This window comes from Tyto alba, unplaced genomic scaffold (assembly GCF_018691265.1).
Source record: "Tyto alba isolate M040663 unplaced genomic scaffold, T.alba_DEE_v4.0 Super-Scaffold_22, whole genome shotgun sequence".
Taxonomy (NCBI): Eukaryota; Metazoa; Chordata; class Aves; order Strigiformes; family Tytonidae; genus Tyto; species Tyto alba.
Genome location: NW_024881296.1, coordinates 19686551 through 19709659, shown reverse-complemented (window position 1 = coordinate 19709659; position 23109 = coordinate 19686551). Strand labels below are relative to the sequence as shown.

The window sequence follows — 23109 nt, the reverse complement described above, 5'->3', positions numbered from 1 at the left end:
TGAGCATCACCCAAATATATGTCTTGAAATTTCTAATGAGAGCTTTGAAACTGTGTTCAAACTGGAGGGGAATATTTTTGTGTAACACAGTTGAGAATAATTACCGACAGATTGAAATGAACAGCATGTGTATTGTACCATTTATTTTATCAATTGAATTCTATGATTTGTTCCTCATCCTACAGTCTCGTAATGGCATTAAGTGATGATTGTGTGCTAGCACGGGTAATCAGAATGAAAATTAGCCTTTTTCAGTTGAATTAATTGTCTCTATTTATTCTGCTTCCAATTCAGTTTTTAGCTATTATTTATAGTCTATTTAAGAAAGATTGCATCTCTTTGCAAAACCACCGTCTTCAGCAAAACCGCTGTCAGAAATAAGAGCTGTTTTACAAAAACTGAAATAACGCAGCATTTCTCATTTCAGTTGGATGTGCCTTCCATACTTAGTTTTTGGCTTGAAAAGAAAGCCATTATATTCAGATAATAGTTTTCCCAGCCAAAAGCATGCGCTCATATGGAAAAGATTGACTGTTAAACTCTAGCAAAATCTGTAATCTACGCACAATGACATTTTATAATAGCAGCCTATGCTAAGTAAAGGCATTTTGTTTTTATTTTTAAAAACTTCTGAGAAACCACAGGGTTGACATATCTGAACCCAGACCAGGAGCCTAATGTCTCATTGTGCTTTTGACAAAAGCTGATTTTTCAGCGCTTGAAAAGACTGGGATGGTTGTATCAGAGTTGTGGCAAAGGTTGCTATCTGTAAAACCTTAATCTCATATAGGAGCTGGGTACATTAATTGATGACCTGCTTATTACTGATCAACAATAGTAATTGCTAAATGACCCAAGGCTCACTTCATTACAGTCATACCTAGGTAAAAATCCACGCTATGGCCTTCATTATGTATTTTGAGGCAATTTTTTCCCATTGCTCTGACTCTCAGCCCCCCAGATGGGTAGCGATCACAAGCCTGTGTAAAGCATTCTCTGAAAAACAAGAATCTCCTAGCAAACACAAGTTAGAGGTGATCAGGATTATACAGGGTGCAGCATCCCCAAGTGTTTGATTCAGTCAGGTTTTGAGTGACCCACATGTTGGTGTCGCGGCTCCTGTCCTTGGAGTATTTTTTTCAAAGCTTAAGGGGGGTAAATGGCTGTGTGCATAGCTGGTCCCTCTATTATACTCTGTTGGTTATAGGATGAGTTTAAATTGAAAACTAATAGAGTGAGTTGGAAGAGCCAGAGAAGCCAAACTGGTTCTCACATGTCTCCAGTGATGCCTAATGTATACAGACTGGGATGCTGGGCCCCAGCAAGCACAGCTTGGCTCTGCTGTGCTAGGGGAGTCATGACTGCCCACATAGACCTTCCTCTTCCTGCCATCCTTGACCCACCTCCTCCATCTCCAAACTCACCAGCTGCCCGCTGCTGTGTTGGCAATCCATAGGCTTCTTTTCTTCTCCCCATCCCTCACCTGTCCAAAACAGAGCTGCACCCTGCCTGGGCTCCAGCAGAGCCAGTCGGGGTCCTGTCCAGCCCCTTCCCACCACTGAGGCCACGAGCCTCCAGCTAGTCCCTTCCTGTGCACCCCAGTGCCCCATGGCCATGTCTGCACCCTGTCCCACCCAAGGTGCCCTCCCCACACACCTGGGAGTGGAGCCTGGCCAGCACCAGCTGTGCAAAACCATACCCATCCCACCTGGCAGCCTCTCCTCTCTTCTCCTCCCAGAGGAAACACCATGCTCTTCACCTACCTGAAGGGAAAGGGGTGGCTGTTCGTGAAGACACAACGTCTTGGAAGAGCATTCCTCTTCCATAAGGTACGTCTGCCTTGCCTCGCGTCCCCTCCTGTGGCCCAGTGATGTTTATTTGCCTGGCACGGTGAGCAAGGAAAACCCTCCACAACTTGCAATTGTGCTGATCCACAAAAAACAGGACAGGTTTTGGGAAAGATTTTCCTGTAGCTCATACACAGGTAGGAAGAGTTGGAAAGAAAAATAAATAAATAAAGCGCTGAGTGTGTGAATCTTTCAAGTGACCCTATCAAAGCAAAAGTTTCTAGAGACCCATATTTTAGTTATATGGGAACTTTTTATGGGAAGTTTTACTACAGTGTATACTAGTTACTGTATTACTCAGGTGTGCAAAGGATTAAAGGATAATGCTATCGAGAAGACATACAACTCACAATTGCCTACCCATTAAATCTTCCAGTGGAAGGAAAGAGGAGTCTGCAGTTTCAGTCATCCGTAATGCCCTATGATGTACCAGCACAGCTTTTAATTAAAACTATGGAGCAGAAGGGTTTTTTTATTTCACTCCAGAGCAGGACGTGTGGTAATCATGAGAAGGGGATGGCTCTTTACTTATTAATTTGCAGTATTACTAGTATTCCTCCCATGAACATCCATCTGGTGCCCAAGAGCCACAGGGCTTATTACTTACAGGGCACGTTCACTGCTGAGCATGTGAGATCCCACTCACAGCAACCTTACAGCAAAACTCAGGAATTTAGCATGCCCATGAAGCCCTGTCTTGTGAGTCTTCAGCCAAAATGTGACACTTCACCGCAAGCTCTGGGAATAAATGAAAGAATCTGCTTCTGTGTCACATGTACTGTCTTCAGGGAAAAAGAGTCTGAAGGTAAGGCAGACCTGCAGGGCAGCAACCGTGAAGCCAAAATCTATTTGAAGGGCACTCTGCAACTAATAATTTCTTCACATGAGAGGGTGCTTGCAACCACAATGTCCTATAGACAGATGTGGCCCCATGTCAGTGTACTGAAGGAAGCTGCACATGTTGTGCCTTATTACATTAAGCAACACTGCCTGTTAATTTGGCCCAGAGCAGACTTTTTTTTTTTTTTTTTTTCTCTTAAAGAAAAAGATTTATAAAATCAAAGCCTGATTAGTTTTCACCTTCGCTGCTAAAGAAGCCCTGTCTTTCTGTGTTTGGTTCAGAGCCACCTTGGAAAACTTCAGGGATGAAATCCCCAGTGTCAGCGCCGGAGCAGCCAATAGGACCACACGAGGGGTCCCTGAGTCACTTCCTACCAACTGTGAATGGCAAGAAGCCCATTGTATCACTTTGAGGAGGACAGAGATCCTAGCCTGGATGCTAGGGGGGAGGCAGCAATGTCAGACTCCTGCTTTCAGTTTCCTCACTGTTAGCAGAAGAGCCCTGGGGTCAGTGCTCTCCTCGCCCTGGCTGCCAGACAAACTGGGGGCCGTGACTCCTGGGCTATCACCAGCCACGGTGCTGGTCCAAATGTGACTGTGTTTGGAAACCCGTGGCCCATATCTGGTGTTGTCTGTATGCACAGCAATGGTTGGGTCCTCTGGTCAAGCAGGTGTCTCCTCAGGCATCATTTCCAGCTACTCTCCCCAGGTGCTGGCGATGGGGCTGCCAGCTGCCTCACAGGCCCTTTTTTGTGCATCTCTTCTAAAGCAAAGCCTGTCCTATACATCCACACGACAAAGCTTCACATCAGTGCGTATTTCGATCCTTTCCTCCGGTTCTGCTGAACGCCATCCTGCACAACACAGCCACAAAGATCATTTCAAAGACTGCTGTGTCGTGCTTCTTACCTCCCCCTGCACTGCCTTCCCTTCGCTTCCCCCTTCTTGACAGCAGCAAACACAAGCAGTCTGTCTGCATGTTTATTGCTTTCTCACCGCCCTGTCCCCTCCACAGCTATCAATGGTCTGTTAGTGGGATGCCAGATCTCTCATGATTGGTGAACTATGCCAAACAGTATCAATCCTGGCTAGATTTTTCAAACAGTCCCACTTCACTTTTTCCACCCTGTTGTTTATGTCAGGGAGCAACTCTGTAAGGGACAAAACAACCACTTTTCCTCATTTTAAAAGCACCCTTAAAAGTTTTTATTTGCCACAATGGCTGCAAAAATGTGGCAAGAGAACCGGTGGTGTGCCAACCGGCTCAGCCAAACCTTGTCTCCTTGTTTCTGCCCCCTCGCTTCTCGTATCTACATCAGTCGTTCTTTTACCAGGATGAAGTCTACGAGGCCAGACTCAGATCAACATTTTTTTCCATACTTTTACACTGTCTGTAATAATAAGGTAGTAGACCATGAGTAGGACTCAGTGATATAGCAATACACTCAGATCACACTCTGACCAAGAGCAAATCACAACCTTACAGTTTCAAATGTAAAGAAATTCCTTTCCACAAGTACAGGAGAAATTTTAGGTTATTGCTTGCCATCAGTCTGATGGAAGACTATGGCAAGCAGCCATTATTCACATCAGCCTTCCTTTTTCCCCAGGTTAACTCACAAGGAGCATGGTTTTCAAGCTTGAAATTGGCTCTCCAGGATGTGGTATATGGCCAATCCCTGTCACTGTTTTTGTTTTGGAAGACCACATCTATTTTTTGCTTGAAGCTTTGTATTAAAGCCCTCAGTAAACTATGCATGCACTTCAGACTGACAGCCATTCACATTCCCAGTGTTGAAATGCAATGAGATGGTGAAAAGCCTCAGGTGAAATACTCCGTGGTATTACTCTGACATGGTAAGAGGCCCGAGGCATTGCACTGTGCCCTGCAGAGCTGTAGGGAAAGATTTTTGGTTGTCCCTTAGGGAATAACCTGCTAAATTCAAGTGGTTGTGATACTGGTAACAGAGCCTCCTAGCCAGCAATGTTTAGGTGTTTTTCAGTTATCCTTTACTTACAGGAAGAGAAAGTTTGCATTGGTGATGACAGCCCACAAACCACTTGCTGAAACTGGTGCACGCAGCATGACTGAACTGGAGAAGAAGCAGCTGCTTCCAGAAGAATTCTAACAAGAAGAAGAGGCAATTGCATGTTGGACATTTATCACCAAACCAACTACTGGCCTTTTAAAACTGAAGGAAAGCTCCAGAGATCAATGCAGCTTCCATGGATCCTGCTCTGGCAACAAATTACATTTGAAAATGTTTTAAAAAAAAGTTTTCTAGAGGGGTTTAACTGTAACAGTAGCAAAGAAAAATTAATTTCTATCTTCCCAGGCACTTCACAGATTTTTTTCAAGAGATGCTGGAAACTCTAAAATCCAATCAGAAACTGCTGTGCTTAAAGACAAAATGGGAAGTAGGGGCCTCCTAAGTTCACTGCTAGAATTGACTCTGAGCATATTAAAGAGAAAACCTGTTACAGTGACCGTGACTTGATGAGGTGGTTTGGGTTTTTTTTTTTTTAATTGAAGTTTGTCTAACCCTTTCACAGGAGTTGGATTTAAAAAATATGTCCTTCCTTGTATGAATTAGTATTAAGTTGTGATATACATCTTGAATGACAGGCAGGTACACACTCTGAAGACAGTAACTATAATGAAAAGAAGCCTTTTGAGGGTTTGGCCCACTGTACTATGTGCTTTGAGATCCCAGAAGAAAAACCACCATAGTCCATAGGTGACACTCTTATATTCAGATAAAAGGTACTTACAGAGGTGGTGTTAAGACACTTACAGGTACCCAAGAGAATTAGGAGATACCAGCTTGAAACTGGTTTTTGTTCACTCCCACACAGGAGACTGCATTCCACATTATACTTCCCAGGATTCTCTTATGCCACAGAAATCAGTTATATAAAATTTATCATTATGTCTGCTTAATTAGGCAGAGGAGTTGCTAAACTTATCAAAACATAAGGATAGTTTGACATTTTGATTGCAAACCCCTTCAAATGATCAACTCTCTAAAGGCATGGTCATGCTGTGACTGCAGCAAAATGCAGAAATGCTGTTATCTGCTCCAAAACACATCAATCTTCCCATTTTTGTCCTGACTGTGGCTTTGCTACAGTTCTCCATTGCCCCTTCTGAGTAGTTTTGGAGTCAAACAGCTCTAAATGAGTGTTTGAAGCTAAAGGAGTGCTCCCTAGGTCTCAGCCAACCAGGGGGTACAGCTCCCTCCTTCCCAAGCAGCCTGGACACAAGCCTCAGCCCAGGTTGTCTCCTGTGGCTGAAAAATACAGAAAACTGTTTGCTACATCAACTGAGCAGAACTCTGCTACTATAATGAGCTACATATGCAAGCCCTCAAGCCCTTTTTAAGGGAGCATTAATTGTGCATTATGGAAAACCAGCCAGCAAACTAGCAGGTGAGAAACGTGTTTGCCGACATTCTGCTCTAGTGGGATTATCTCAGCGCAAGACTGACAGAAAACATCCTATTTCCTCAGGCCAGACCGGGATGCCTCCAGCAAGGCTGCTGCCTTCTCTCCTAAGGGAGAGGAAAGAGCCGGTGCCTCCTGCTTGGCCAACCCACAGCTCAGGTGCACCAGGGCCAGAGGAGGGAACAAGTGAGATCAGGGTTAGGATGCCACTGAGCACCCACCAGCCAATGAGCAACACGGAGGAGCTGGTTCCGTGACCCAGCCTGGATGAAAAGAACGCCTAGGAGAGATGGGACACAAGCCTGGTCCCTGTGTCTGTGCTCGGGCCTTAACACTGCCCGATTTCCAGTCCTTCTGTACTGGGCCTTGGTTGCCCACTGCCATGTCCTTACCGGGCTTCTCAGCCTCTGCCCAGGAACCATTCCCAGTAAAGTATCTGGATAAGGAAAACTTTTGGAGGGTGACACAGTTTAATACTAACAGGCATGCTATCATGTGTCCATAGGTCTTAGATGCATTTAATTTATAGCATGTTGGCACTGGAACTACTGTTAACACATGATGTGCAAAGAGACCAAGTTTTATGTAGGTCTCACCAAATCCTGACTTTCACTAAATCCAAGTGCTTCACTTTGCAACCTCAGCCTTGACAGTCCTCTCCTGTCAGTCCACTGGTGCTGCGTGCAGCCCCACGGTCCCCACAGGGAGGGAGCTGCTATTCTTGTGTTACTGGTGATGGCAGAGGTTACCAGAGCTAGCGAATGGCTGAGAGCAGCGATAGCTCCAAATAACTTCAGTCCAATTAAATTGAAGGTAAAACAAATTTTTATTCTAGCACATTCTCCTCTTATAATTCCATGTGCTGCAGAGCTTAAAGTTCGTAATTCTGAACTATCAGATATTAGAGAGTAAAAAAAAAAAAAAAAAAAAAACAACCGACCCCAGGAAGACAGAATAATTCTGGAACCATCAGACTTTTTGCACAGATGAAACTGCATCCTCACTATATCAATCACATGCTAAAACAACCAGTACTGAAATATTTTACTATTTGGCATCATAAGATTACAAAAATTTCACTGAGGTGCAGCAATTTAACTTCTCAGAATTACTGCCCCAGCCTCTCTTCAGACTCGGTACTTCTGCATCATACAGAGCATGTTTACAAAGGTGTTTTGTTTTGTTTTTTTCCACACAGCTCCCTCTCCTCTCCCCAACAGAAGACAACAGAAAATTTAGACTGCAAACTAGAAATTGGACTGTGGCAAAGCTGAGCCTCAACCAATGAAAATAATACATCTGCTATGCTGTAAATATGGCAAAAAAATAAAAATCAGCTTCATCTCTTCCCCACCCACCCCAGATTCTTAGATTAATGAACACTGTCAAAATCCAGCTACAGAAAATATTTTGCCTTACTGAGTCTGTAAAAAGATTGACCTTAACTTTTCCGTTAGCTTATAAGGATAATAGGACTTCACATCCTCACCATCGAGGTGTGTGTTTCGGACTGCTTGTAGACCTGATTGGGGATATCACCACTGACAAACCACCTCGCATTTTGTGCTCCTTAGGGGCTACTTGGTATCAGCCCAACTGCTGGTGCTTGAAGCACACACTGCTCCGCTCAGTACAGAGCGCATCTCACAAAAACTTAAGCAAAATGAAACAGCCTCTTTTGGCAAGGAGTCACTGCATGCTCCAGCCAACAGGAAAAGAACTAGTTAGGAAGAAAAGGAGTAAGCTCCACTCAGTTTCAGGAGAGATTTGAATAGTTTATTTTGCCCAATCAAGAGCCCTTCAGCATAATGACACATTCATATACACATATATGAACATTTTTTCTGAAACATTAATGTATAATACATTTTAAATTTAAAATACCAGCTGCACAGGTATTTTTATTTACAAAAATATTCCATACTTAATTTTTTAACTTTGTTATGATGACATAGTTCAGTTCAAGTACATGTAAGTAAAATAACTCTATGCAATCTAACATTGTTGTGTTTGTAACAGTACAGTTTGCAGTTCATATGAAACTATATTTGTAGACAGATGGATTTGCAACCCTACCTAAAATGCACATTCCAGTAATCACCCTCAGAAGAGCTAGTGGGGCTCAGCAAGACTTAACTGAAGAATAAGTTGCAATGAACAAAAAGAAAAAAGAAAACACACATGTACACACTAAGATATACATAAACGAGAACTGCTACACATCAAGCATGCTTACCCGCAAGTGGGCAATGTTAGAAAAACTTACTGATTTTTTTTTTTTTTTTTTATTTTTCCCCCATGGTGCTGGTACAATGAAACAGTAGCATAACTAGAAAGCAGCATGTTTTCCTAGTTCTAACCACTACAAATAGCAGAGCTCAGGTCTAAAATAACACAGTACTGCTTATTTACAATTCTGGTTTAAAAGGGAATATTTAAAACATGTTCCCACCTCTCTCCCTTTACATCACCTATTACTGAATGGTAGTGGTAATCCACATACAACTCCTTACATGTTTTCAACTGAAACAGTTTAACTTCTAGTTATTTGCCTGGTAATATGTAGCTTAGGTACTAACAAAAAGAAACACAAGTGTCAAAATAACCTATAGCTGTAGAGGACTGATACATTTCTAGGTGCTTTACATGGAAAAGTAAAAGGAATACTGATTGACACCTTTCACTTGACTGTTCTATGTTTCTGCCTTCTTTCTTTTTCTTTTTTTTTTTTTTTTTTTTTTTTTTTTTTTTGTTTTTTGTTTTTTGTTTTTTGTTTTGTTTTAAAAATGAATGCCCACATCTTTAAGCCTAAACTTTATAAAATGTAAAAGAACCCAGAAACACAGTACACTCATCTGGCTTGAAATGGTAATAAAGTAGATGATACACAGCACATCTTTATAACATGCATAATAATAAGAAATTGGCCCAGCTTAACTTAGCTTTTCAATGAAAACTGAAATAAAATAGGTTTAGCTGATTCGCCTACACTACACATCTTTTTTCTGTTTTATTTCCTTCTTTCCCTCAAACATAATTTCTGTCTACAAAGTATTTGAAGATTTTATGGTAGTAGCAAAGCTATCAACATCCACCCAAAAAAGATTCACATAAATTATACAGGAAATTAGCTAGAAAGAGGAAAGGTTCAATGGCCAAGTTACCCTGCAACTCGGAGTGGGAGGCGAGGCGCTGCACCCCTTCCCCTCGCACCGGACTTCAGCTGCTATCCCTGCTAGCCCAGGTACATTAAACCATGATGTGAAACAAGAGGGCACTTCAGCCACAGGCTGTAAGCTTTCCAATACATGTTCAGCATACAAAAATCCACCCTTGATTTACATGTAAAGAGCTGATGTGTAATCAAGATTTATACATTACTCAAAAAAATGTATTTATTGGACAAACCTCATTCCAATTTTGGGGAATTTTAGAAGTCCGAGGAATAGAGCTGAAAAAAAGTCTTTCATGTGTATACCTAAAAGAAATAAAATCATAGAAAACCAGTCAGCCACAGACTGCAGCTACTGAGAAAACTTTTATGTTAGGTTAGTTTTCCAAATGCACTATATTCCCTCTCCATACTTAGGGAGTTGTTTAAGAATGTTCAAAGTGGGAGATAAAAATAAGTATGATTATTTTCTGCAAAGCAAAATGGGCTGTTTTCATTGCTTAGTAATTGTATCATCTCGATATGAGATATGAATGTATTCATAAGCTTAAAACAACTTCTTCTATGGATAATATACATACTTTAAGTACTTTGACTTAAAAATTGAACATAAGTCTTTTTAAAATTAAAGGTAGAAGTGTACATATAAAAATTATTTAAAACTAAAAGTATATTCTTAAGCAGTATGTATAAATATAACAGATTTTATTGTATTATCTAGTAACAAATCTGAAAGTGTTGCAGAAATTTATAAACTGAATGCTGACACAGGATACGTGCCTTTCAGTAGATTCTATATCGTATATACTTGTATATACATATTTTGCTAAGAAAACACACATTCTAAATGATAGTCACATAATTAGCAAATGTGCCCGAAAGTAATCTGTTCTGAAGTCTTTATTGAACATGTGTGTTTATATACAAATAATGAACCTGAACTGCACAAATGTAGAAACAAAATTAAGGAATAAAATACCATGATTGAATTAAAGTGCAGGAAAAATTCAAGTTTAAAAGTTCAGGTAAGATCAGTGCCATTAATTAAGCAAAAAAAAAAAAAAAAAAAAAGCAAGCCAAAAAACAAATCAAAACACACCGAAACAAACAAAAAAACAAAAACAAAAAAGGAAAAAAGGGAAATGAACTTGCTTCCAAAAATCCTCCTTTGGATGTAGCTTTCCAGCATCACCTGCCATGCAAGTACCACCTCAGGCAAAAATCTTTGCATAAAGACAGATGAGGAACACAGCTATATATTACTATATTTTATAGCTGACCATTTGGTGAAGAACAAATCACTGGAGATGCCTGTGGTGTAACACTTTCAGACTTATTTGGAATACACACATATTTACACATATCAACATTCAAAAGTTACAGTTTGGCAGGACTAAGGTGAAGAAAAGCTTCTTCAATTTACAGTTCCTAATGGGAGATACTACATATAAACAGATAGCTAGCAGCAGTTTTTTACACTTCCATCAAAACAAAACAAAACAGAAAAGTAATAGTTCAATTATATGTTATAGATTTCCAGACACTCTAAAAAAGTTTCACACAACTAAAATGCTAGCGAAAAAACAGGGGTGCTTCCCCCAAGGATTTCAATATACTTTGCTGTACAAAAGGTGCACCACCAATAGCAGAGTAAGATGCAATGCTGTGTGTATGATCAAATTCCTTCCACAGAGAAGGAAAAAGAAATGTTTTAGACTAAAATTGTACATAGCCCCTTTTATTGACCAAGAACCATTTGTGTATTCATCTCATGAGCAATCATTTCATTAGAAGAACGCTCTGAACATGTGCAACAGAAAAAAGATTCAACTATGATAAATTCTATAATACCAAATAAGCCACTACTACTCTTGTACTGGCAGATGGTTTCTCATTGCCTATTTTTTTTTTTTTTTTTGCTTGCTGGTGGTTGTCAAATGTTTCTTGATGAGAAAGTCAAGTATGTTTTCCTTTCAAGCCAAAGTCATCTTCCAGTTAACTGATACCATGATTTGCTGAAAAGTACTTCTGCCATCCTCTTGCCCAGAGACTGACCAAACTAATTTTCCAGGATTCTGTTGCTCTGAAATGCAGTTCATCTTCATCAGGTCAATTAATAATCAGTTATCTCAATTTATAAATGTGAGATAAGGAAGGGGACAAGTGTCAGCTAGGGTGTTTTATTTTTGGAAATGGTGTGGATAGTAGTTTATCTAGTTTTCTTCTACCTGGATTTTTAACAAAATAGTGTTAATTTAAATATGCATTAATCATACAGTGAAAAAGAAATTAACATGCAGAGGCAAAAATTGTGTGGCAAGCTGAGTTAAGTAACTGGAATTAACATTGTCTCAGTAGGTATGGGACAGAGCCATCAAGAAATCATAATGCTGCTTGTTCAAATTGTCATGTTCTCATTTGTTAAGTTCTTTGAACAGTGGATGTGGTATGGCATGCCCTCATACTGGCAACAGATTTCACTTCTTTCTAAATTAAATGTTACTATACATAAAATCAGAAAATTTACTAATTTGTGCTGGAAAGGCCAAACACATTTGCCTTTCATTTGAAAAACTAATTAAGAACCATCAGTAATTTCAATATTTTGCATTTTTTTAAGTGTTTTGAAAGGTTTCCTTACCTATGTACCTGCACTGTCACTTTACAATACAAATATAACCAAGGGTTTGCTTTGGGAACATTCATCAAGTGTGCCAAAACACCCACGCAGAATATGATGCTTGGAAAAACAAACCCAAATGATTAATTTCAGATAAGGTAGGCCTATTACCTTCTAAGTACTCCCTTTTGTAAAACAAAATCTGTCAGTAACTACTCCTGCTTTGAGGAAAAAAGTCGAAATACATGTCTGAAATGCCAACATTTATTTTAAGGAAACCTCTCTTTTTAAAAGAGCTCTGGTCATTCCCACTGTTATAGCTTTAGTGCAGCAGCTATTAACAAGTTAACTCAGCTATATTATTTACCATACCCAAACTGAACATTATTTCACCCATTCCTGAAGTTTTAGTGGACACTTACCACTGCCCACAATGAAAACACGGCTTCAGAGACTAAATCCAAACTTTAGGCCAACTGCCTTTGGTGCTGGGTGGGGCTGAGATAGGTACTTGTAAAATAGCTCTACTAGCAGGATTTAGAAATTTGCTAAACAGTACACTGACAGTTATTAAATATTAGATGCTTGCCATTATTCATGCATCAGCACCTCCACCGAGTATGAAACTGAAAACCTGAGTCCAAGATTATCCGATTTCATAGTAAAGGACTAAAGGGGCAACTAGAACTTAAATAAAACTATCAGCTATTTTAATTAATGGCTGTAAAGATACATTCTGTTAAACATTTATAAAATTTCACAGCATGAAGGGAACCCACAGCCAATTCTAAATGTTCTACAAACTGAACCAGTAACCATTTTTGGCAAAAAATAATGTTTAACTGAACAGAAGTTGAGGTATTCTTACCACAATGGAGATGTTACCACGTTTCACATTGCACAGCCATAACACAAATGAAAACTCCCAGCATGACACATTCCAGTCATAATATTCACTTGACTTTTTTAATGCAAAAATTGTGCATTCTCTTGTTTTGCACTTCACATAATATGATGTGAATACAAGAATACTAGATCAGGGGTCCAAGAAAAGACTATGCACAGGTCAACTATGTATACAATTTTCAACAAGAAATCTTCCAAGCTTCCAGCTTTTCCGATGAAAGAAGTGACAGCAAGCTTCAATTCTTCTTCAACAATAATGGTAAATATAGTGAGTCCTAGAGAGGGGTAAGAGTAAGTCAGCTACCGCCCAGCAAGACAAACAACTTTATTTCAGCTCTTGGACCCCTGATTTATTGCCTCTCCTCCCAGGAGGGTATAACACTGGCAGCAATTACAATAGCACAAAAACTTTTGGCATATGAAATATTAACACAGGATTGACCCTGCATTGCCCCTGCCCATCTCGCACTATGTTTTCCCTTTACCCTCTTCTCCACATGTTCTAGTTACCTTCCCTGTTCCAACTCTCAGCTAACCAACAGCTAAGAAACACTCAAGTTTGGTTTTTTTTTTTGTACGTGCTTCTTTTAAATATAAAGCTCCTCAGTTAAAGCCATGACTGAGGTAAAACAGTGTGTGATTTGTGCTAGGAAACAACAGTATCCAGTGATGAATACTCCTTTAAATTTCAATGGTCCTGCCAAAATTAATGAAAAAAGATTTTTTTCATCAGGACAAAATTAAGCAGATGTAATTGGTGAGCATCATCAGAATTGGTACCACTTCTTGTCTTTGTACTTCAACATCATCTAAAAAAAAAACAAAAAACAAAAACCAATTTGTAATTACTGTTTCTATAATGTAGCAAAAAAGTACAGTGATACAAACAAATTATATGCTTACAACGCAGCATGAGAAAGAGACTTCAGTAAGGCTTCTCAAAACTGCAACAACATTACTGAACAGTGAGGGTTTAGCATGATGGACTTTGTAATGCTACTATCACTACTGATGATCTGGCCTTAGAAAAAGACATTTTTTTAGGGAGAATGGGAAGGCTGCACAGGACTTCAGGGGATGGAAAGAGATCTGCATAAACACAGAAGAGAACAGCCATCCTATGTAGTTACTGAGGAAAAAAATTAACTTGGACTTATGGAGTTTGCATACAACAATTGGATCTTAAGAACCTTACACAGAGCATTACTCTTCTTATCTAATTCAGTGATAAATTCTTTAAGAAATAGGAATTGAGCCACACTTTTCAAAGTCTACATGCCCCTCAGGCAGGTGGTATGCTCTAGACCAACTTGCCACAAGACAAAGCTGTTTACATTAATACTTAATTGTTAGCAGTAATGATTGAGAGATGAAAGGGAAGCATCCTTTATCAATGATATTGCATTCCCTTTAGATACCTCTAACATGCCTTTGCAGAAGTCAGTTATTCGCAAAACTTGCATTTATTTGATAATCAGTTTAATGTTCAGTTTAACATGTAACAGACTCACCTCATGAGCGTGTTTAGAGAAAGAATCAGCACTGTAAAGCATAGCTGCAGTTTTTTCTTCCAGTTCTCCTAGTTTCTGTCCTCTTTCATCTAGTGCCAACCGGGCTCGTGCTAGTTCACCAACTACACCAGATGCTGCTCCTTTGACACCTTCAATACCCCCAGGCCCTGGAATATGCTGGGCAAGACTCCTCGATGCCTTTCCAGATGCTGATTCTCCAACTGGAGGAATGTGCAAAGCAGCAAAACCAGAATAGTAATGTTTTCTATCATTATTACATAAATACCAAATACGAATGTAACTAATTTATAAAGGGGCATAATTTCTTTGCGTGGACACCAAACACCTAATCATTGGCATGACTATGAGCAGTAGTCACTACTCCATGTTACTCAATGTTACTATTTAATAAAATTGAGGTTGTCAAACATATTTCCAAGTTTCCAGTCAAGCTATAAAATTAAAACCTTTTCACAGCTCAAGTGTGAAATTAAAACTCTCTCAACAGTGCTGGCATCACAGTCATCGACAGAATTGTGCTGGTGAAGTGGTTTTTAACAATAAAGCATACTTTACAGGGAAAGTGTTGGGAGTTCAGCAGACAAAGCAGGAGAATTTTGAAAATACAAGCTGTGGTCAGTTCTGGAAGTGCTTTGCTGGTATAGCCAACCAGTATGACTCTACCAGCTGAAGTTTCCTTTCATGGAAATTCAGTTTTAGATGCAGACACCTGAAGATTAGGTGTCTATGCTCTCACTGTTGTAAAAATCTTGTAAAAAAAAAAAAAAAGAATAATGTAATGTAAATCATGAAAAGGCAGTACAGCTGTAAGAACAAATCAGCTCATCCTAAAGTAAACACCCATGAATGGTCAGCTGAACAGCTCTCAACTCCAGTGACCGCACTGACTACTACTTTGCTCATATAAAAGGACATCGTTCACTGAGTTCAGTCTAGACACTTAATGGACATGTTAATTCTATGCTGAATTGTACACTGTACAAAAATTTGAATAAAGGTGAAAAGATTTTTGGATGCTGCAGTCAAATGAAATAACCTTTAAACTCTTTTTAAACAATTAAATATGTGGTTTATTTTTTTTTTTTTCACCTCTAGGAAAAATAGCATTAATTTTTTTAACAAACTTTGTTGCAGTACTTCAAGATTTTCTGATTTGATTTTATGCTTCTATGAAGAACGATTTAGATTTCAACTAACACTATAAACATCTTTCTTTGAATTCCCAAGAATAAAAAAGAGAAATCATTTCACTTATTACAGATTCTGTGGTGACACTCATATTAAATATGACTATTTACATGGCATTTTCAGATGTCTTTTGAATTGTCACTGAACTCACTTTCAGGCTACAATTCATTAGGCTTTTTTCTCCCATTCAATACTATTTTCTGCCTGAAGATCTGAGCCAAAATGTGATGGTGGAAACTTGAAATGATGTAAAGATAGCTTCTAAAGTTACAATACTGCTATTCTGTTGCCATGATCAGGCAGTTTTTCCTTGTCCCAGTCACACTAATTAAACATACAATTTGTGCACACAATTTTCTCTAATAGAATACTTGACCAACCTTTTCAAGTATTACACATATATAAATACAAATGGTATTTTTAATGCAGAAAGTGACCTCTAAATATCTGATATTTGTTCAAAACGTACAGGCACAAGCAGTAAAGACTAATTTAATTTTTACTAGATAGATCAAAAGAACCAATAAAAGAGAAAGGATTGCCAGGGAGCCTTGTCTGTTTTAACAGCTACGTTTCATGTTAAAAAGGAAACATTTCTTCTTAGAAGTAAACTTGCATAATATGGTGTTTCATCTAGCAAATATCCAAATAAGTGGAAGTTATTTTCCTTAAATATATTAAAGTGATGCATGCCACCACAGTGAAAAAAAAAAAAAAAAGCTGTAATCAAAAAAAAATGAGAAAATGATGAAGCAATAAAAGCTTTGCCAAATTTGAATTTTACTGACCTATGAACAAAGGACTGAATGGAACTATCACACAGTTCTGTCCTTCCTCTCATTCCTAAGGCATCTCTGCCCAAGTTAAATGAGGAAAAAGAATCTAGCAAATAAACTGAACCAGAATGAAGTTTTAATTTTCTCACTGTCCAGAATAGTGTTCTCCAGAAACAGCCCCTTTCACTATAACAGCATTAAGAAAATCACAATCAGTACTATACACTTCATAAAGATGAATGAAAATAAGATCAGTTATCCCATTTTTTTTTTTGTAATCTACTCCTGAATAAATGAGGTAAAGGAGCCTGTGAGAAAACAGTACAAAGTTTTTACGATCTTGTTAGCAAGGGGTACAACATATAAAAGCTACGAAAGAATATTTATCTTTCCCTTTTCACTTTCCTCTTTAAAAGTGTAATGTTCTATTAACACAAGTAATACACTTCTCAAGGATCACTGGCTTCCTTGGGTAGAAATACCAGAAAAATAATCAATACTAAAAACTTACAGAGTTCTTCTCTGTCAAGTGACTGTGCCCCTCCTCCAAAAAGGCCTTTAAAGAACCCCCTGTTCGGTGCTTCTGGTGTTTCTACAGGAGTGAAGAGCTCACCCAACATTTCCTTTGCAATGAAGAAGAGATACAACAAGGCGTAAGTTGTCTCACACACAAAGTAATGGAATATTCTTTCTCTTTAAGGATTTATTTTGTGGATTTGAATTTCAAAATTAATATACTTTAATAGGCATCTGCCTTTGCAAGGCAACTTAGGAAATAAAAAAAATAAAAACATCTTAAGAAATCTGTCCAAACCATCTGTTCTGGTAGTTGCAAGCTTATAGCTCATTAAATTCAGTAGCAAAGAAATGGGTTCAAGTAAAGCTGTATTTGCCTCTTAACAACTTGGACAACACTCCTGATTTTGTTCTGTTGAAACTAAATTGACAAATATTCATACCCAGTAGAGCTTACAGCCTGCATCTCTGCTATTTCAGTATTCTGTACAATTCCAAGCTGAAACATGGCAATCTTTTTGAGCTGTTAATACCCCTGAAACATAATAGCTTCCTTCAAGTATCCTGAGTTAGCATCCCCCACTTATGTCAGCCTTCACCTCCACCAGTATCAATTAAATAAGTTTTGTTAACTGCATGTTAAACAAGGAAACTGTCTATTGATCAAAAAGGAAATTAAATAAGAAATTGTTTCAAATACAAGAGGATGGGTGAGACAGTAAAATTAAGAGTAGAAGTGATTTATCCTGAATCAGACTCTACAGTGAGAATAATCAAAGCACAAAAGCCAAACTGCTTAGCTTTACGACAAACATAATTACTGCAAGCATCCTCAATCTACAACCACGAACCTCAGAGCATATCTAAGAAAACAGTAATTATTTTTTTTTAATTCATTACCTGAAGATTTTCACATGTTTCTTGGCTGTAGGTGAGCCTCTGTATTTCAGTTGGTGAGACAAGATAGAGTGCTTGTCCATTATTGGTGAAGCAGAATGTTCTGGCTATTCGCATATTGGTGAGTGGCAGGTAATATACATCCAACAATGGCCTTAAGCTTGGCAAACTTAAGAAAAAGAATTAAATAAAGCCCCATTAAATATAGCAAGATTGTCTATTATTGATCAAATGGATAATTTTTAAACCACAATATATCATTTTTCTCTTCACCATCTGCACAAATACCACATAAACAGGGTATCATTTAATGCAATTACAAAATCTCGAAACTTAAATACAAGATTTTTTCGAGGTAGCACCTTAGAAATAAAATTTAAATATCTGCATCAGATGTGTTTAAAAGGATCATTTAAATGATACTCTGAGCATGTAAATCACAGATTCACTTAAAACATTACTCAGTAATTACTAACAAAGTATTTTGGTAAGTATTTACCAAAAGCTTACAACTAAACATTCTGCCTCTTTTCTCAGGTGAGACTGAAAATACAAGTCCAAAAGATCTCTTGTCAAAAACAATTAGAAATATGCAGGGGTGTGCTTTCAAAGGAAAACAATTAAGTAGCCTCAAACAATCTTATAAATTATGTCCACCTTTTTTGTCTGACTGTATATTTAAGAGGAAGTCCTCTTAGAGCAAAGTTTACTTACCTTGTATTTTCTGATTCTGCACGGTAACTGCAGTACTTACTGCATCAAGCTACTGAAGAACAGATGCAGCACACTCACTCTGTTACAATGCTCTCACTACCAAACATTCCTTTCCCTTTAAGTAATAATAAATGCAAGAAGTAACTGAACAACTGATGGCTTGGTAAATAGAACACAAAATAAATTGCTGTCTCAAAAACTTCCCCTGTGAAATTTTTGTAAAAACGTAATTTACACAAGATGTTAGCTGCAAATGTACCAACACCACATTAAGCAGCTTCTGTTGCAGATACCATCTGCATAAGATTATTATTTCTAGAAACCAAAAAAAGCAGTAAAGGGGCAAAGTGAAGCCAAAAGCAATGAAAAAAAAAAGATGTAGTTACCACAACAGTAAGTGTTGAGGTTTTTTTCTTTTTGTATGATACTGAGATTTCTAAATGTTAAACTTGCATTTTACAGATTGTGGATTTGTCTCTTAGGAGACTTCATCTATGACAAACGAAAGGAAGGAGAACTGGTAACATTACTTTGGAGGCAAGTTCTACATGTAAGAAATAAAAAGCAATATTATCTTGTAAGCAGGTGACCCAGAAATGACATTTCTGCCATGCATGTATCAAATAAGAATATTAGAATATTCCTAAGAGTAAGATAGTAACAGGGGAGTGCTTTGCTTCAGATCAGTGGAACCATAAAACCTTCTTACAGCTTCAAGACAAAATACAAAAGCAGACAGGACAAGCATGACATCCATGATACCATTTTCATAGTATCAAACAAATCTGTAACAGAATAAGTCCTATCTAAATTTGTATCAGTAGGTAAGTAATGGGCATCTTGGGTACAATACAGTGCTCTGAAAACTTTACACAAATAGGATGTTAAGTACACTTCCCAGCAGAAATTCATGGTTATGAAATGAAGTTAATCCTTGGGAGTTCAACTTTCCTACACAATGTAACTATTCAATACTTATAATTTCGCACCCATCCCTACGCAAAGTTCATTATAAACCAAAATGAATCTTGAGGAAAACAGGATTTTTTTCAATATAGTACCTGAGCATTATTAAGTTGAGTTTTAACTAGGGAAAAAACAGTGCCTAACCTGCAAGGTGAGCAGCGTTTTGTAGAGATGTTTAGAACATATGCTGGAATATACATCAATGGAGTTAACAGACTTAACAATCAAAACTTATTTTTCAACTGTAGTATGCTTTAGTTTTACTCCTAACAACTTCCTGAAGAATTATCTTTTTAGACAATTTCTCACACAGAGAGCTTGTTTTCACAATCTTAAAATTAACCTTTTAGGAATTTTACTGGCATAATTTTATAATGCCATGTTCCATGTTCATCTTAGCATTAGCTATGACTAAAATGTAGGTGCAAGGGTAGAGGTATATACACACTGCTGTTCAGAATAAAATATCATTTGGAAATATTCAAGAAAATTACATAGGTGACATGTAAATACATTCAAAATTTACTTTTACATGTTTGAACTCATAACTTAAACCCCCCTTACTTTAGAGGACTTATTTCATACTACAACTGCTAGGAACTAATCTTGCCTTTAAAGCCTGAGTTTAAGGCCTTTAAGACATGAGCAATCTACACAACAGACTGGTAAGCATGAAGCATGAGTATGATGCAAACAGCCGCACAAAAATACAGAGTTGTGGTCAGGTACCAGTTGAAGGTCTGGCTCAAGGCAGTTTTCTTCATCAGGGAGTAAATTCACCTTTGAGACAAACTTCATCAACTCACAGACCTGTATCACATGTTTGGAACTATCTGTTGAATCAGGATAGCTTCAGCTAAACTGGTAAACTTCATGTGTTAAATGCATAACTAATAGGAAGGCATAATCAAAATTATCCAGGCCCAAGTGTTAGAGGTTCATTAACACTGAGTGAATGTAAACTATTTTTTTTTAAATTCATATCTTATGGAAAGAGGAAACTTTTTTATCTATCATGATACTTTTTTTTTTTTTTTTTTATATATTTAAATTACTATCAAACAGGTCTTACCTAAAAGTCATAATATGTCCATTGGCACAGAAACATGCAAGGCAGATACTGTTACTCATTGACACAATATCTCCACGAAGAACAAAAGAAGTCTCTGTTATGTTTTGCTTATAAATACAGTTCTGGGATGGCAGTGATATAACTTTTGCTTGCTTTTCCGAACATATCACTGCATATTGGTTTTCACTGATTTCCTGAGAGGAAGAGGGGGACACTGAGACAGGTCGTCGCTTTTTTGATTTATCTTTTTCATCTTTATCTTCAGGAACATTGTGTTCTCTCCAGGGTTCATGTGCTGGTGGGACCAAAGATCCTGTGGTATCCAGGAAAGCCATTCTGAGGATTGCCCCTTTTAGCCTCAGGATGGTTCCTAGGAAAAAGAAGTTGAGCACATTTCTAAAATAGTTCTCCTAAATTGTCTTTCAAGATACAAAATACTCCTTTAAGAAGCTAGCACCAAAAAAAAACAAAACAAAACAAAAAAACAAACCAAAACAAAACAAAAAACCACAAAAAAATAAAAAACCCAAAACAAAATAAAACAAACCACAACAAAAACCACTAAAAACTTGGGCTTGCCTCTGTAGCAAAACTTACATACCAAAACTTTTGGATGTTTATCTAAAAACAAATGAAGCACCTGTAAGAGGACATACATACTCAAGAAAATGTTAAACCTGTTTTCAAGAGTTAAATGCATGCAAATGCTTCCATTACCTTCAACAGAAATGTATACATTTATTAAGAGAGACAAGCTGGAATACACATTTGTATTCAAGTTCAGTGTCATAAATGCAACTAATTTCATTCTCTTGAGGAGTACACAGTATGCTTAATATCAACAATAAATGTTATTAGTCAAAGGTGAGCACCTCCTTTTTCTTCAATACAGCCAGGTTCAGCAACAAACATGTGTGGTTTTTCCTCCCTGCAGTTCATGCTTGAATCCACTTCTCTAGCATAAAATGGAAGAGGAAATGTTTTTCCTCCCCACTGTTTAAATCATTGCCTCTGTAGGCCAGATCTTAAGCTAATACATTTCTTATTTTACTTATATTTATTCACACATATGTAAATCCATTAATGTTTTCTAAGAACAACAACAAAATCATACACATGGAAGTATCTTTTAAGGTTTATGCTACAGATACAGTGATTAAACATACTGTCTAGTCTCCAGCCTTGCCTTTATGATCAGGCGTTACCAAATCTGAATACTGCTACTGTACCATACTCAATAAGCACATGCCACACATATGGTCTAGAGGTCACGCTATTCCTAATCACTATTTCAGTCAAATAGCAGTACAATTTGCATGACCTGATAGCATCTGTGTGAACAAAGCAGCACATTCTGCATGAGACAGTGGTAGTGGGAAAGCTAAATCTATGCCTAACAGCATATTCAGCAAACCATTAATGTATAATTAAAACAAAATCAGTCACTGTGTATCAGAAAAACAAGATACAAGACCTCTCACATCAATTGAAAGGAATATTTTGCCACTAATATTTAAAGTTAGTTGTTCAATACACAACCCTTAATTTGTATTCCCTTTTCACGATGAAGGAAAACTGAAAGTTTTCTACCTCATGACTAACTAAAAAAAAATTGAGCATTTGAAATACTCATCTCTTACTCTATCTCTGTTAAACAATTGCCAGATACCACGTTAATGTTAGAGAACATGCTTTTCTCAGCAAGTATACATTTAAGTGGTATTTTTGTATTATATGAGATCATATTTTCAACTTTGCAATTTCAAAGCTCCAGTAACAAACAATTTAGATTACCTTAGTAGCTAGATCAATGGAGTATGTATTAATTTTTAATTAATCCATACTTGAGAAAAACTATTTATTTAAAAAAGATAAAGAACAATAATACTTTATCAAGATATACTTTAGCCCATCGGCTTTGTACATACCACTAGGAGAAACAATTACTGGCTGAAGAAGTCTTTGCTCTCCTCCTGGGGGTAAGTTCAGTCCAATGACAAGCACTGTACCCAGCGTGGTGCCAACCCACAGGCATGGGGAAGGCGATGTATCAGCCTTTCTTGTGAAAGTCTCACAAAAATGAAGAGCTGAAATTGCCTCGCGTGTCTCTTTATCAATGCTAGTTACACTAGAACTCCGGGATCGACTGAAAGAGTTGTCTTTGACATCTGAAAATAAATCAGTATTAATTAAAATGAATGGCAAAATGCAGGGTTTAACAGAATACAGGTTTTCTGTTTTGTTCTTTAGCATGAAATATATACTAACTACAGCTCAATTAATTATTACTCCTGTACTTTTCATTAGTCACATTTACTTTCAGCCCAATTTTCAACACTGTCCTGAACAAAGTGCCCAATCTTTTTTTGGAGAGGTTGCCATTAGGTAACTGTCATGAACAACTGTTATGTATATTTCTGTCTTCTTGAGACAGAGAATAACAGTCATCATCAATCAGGAATCCTCTTTAAAAAAACTGAATTACAAACCTCTCTCCTAATTAGTTCACTGATCAGATTAAAAAATATTTGCTTCCATGGAATATTAATAGTAATCTTATGAAAATGCAACTATTTTACTTTAAGAACTGCAGACAGCATGATAACATGTAACCTGTAA

At 37.7% G+C, this 23109-nt stretch overlaps 1 protein-coding gene across 6 annotated transcripts in view; it reads right to left on the bottom strand.

Annotated features, from left to right (window-relative positions):
• Positions 1 to 7885: 7885 nt before the first annotated feature.
• STXBP5 (syntaxin binding protein 5) overlaps positions 7886 to 23109 on the bottom strand; it is a 117434-nt gene continuing 102210 nt past the window's right edge. For all 6 annotated transcript variants that reach the window (XM_042795723.1, XM_042795725.1, XM_042795727.1 and 3 more), the window contains 6 exons: positions 22419 to 22658; positions 20491 to 20860; positions 17742 to 17907; positions 16837 to 16948; positions 14341 to 14561; positions 7886 to 13638 (listed from right to left, as the gene is read on the bottom strand). In XM_042795723.1, the coding sequence (XP_042651657.1) occupies positions 13597 to 13638; positions 14341 to 14561; positions 16837 to 16948; positions 17742 to 17907; positions 20491 to 20860; positions 22419 to 22658 (1151 nt within the window). In that variant the 3' untranslated portion in view covers positions 7886 to 13596. The remainder of the gene's footprint in view (positions 13639 to 14340; positions 14562 to 16836; positions 16949 to 17741; positions 17908 to 20490; positions 20861 to 22418; positions 22659 to 23109) is intronic.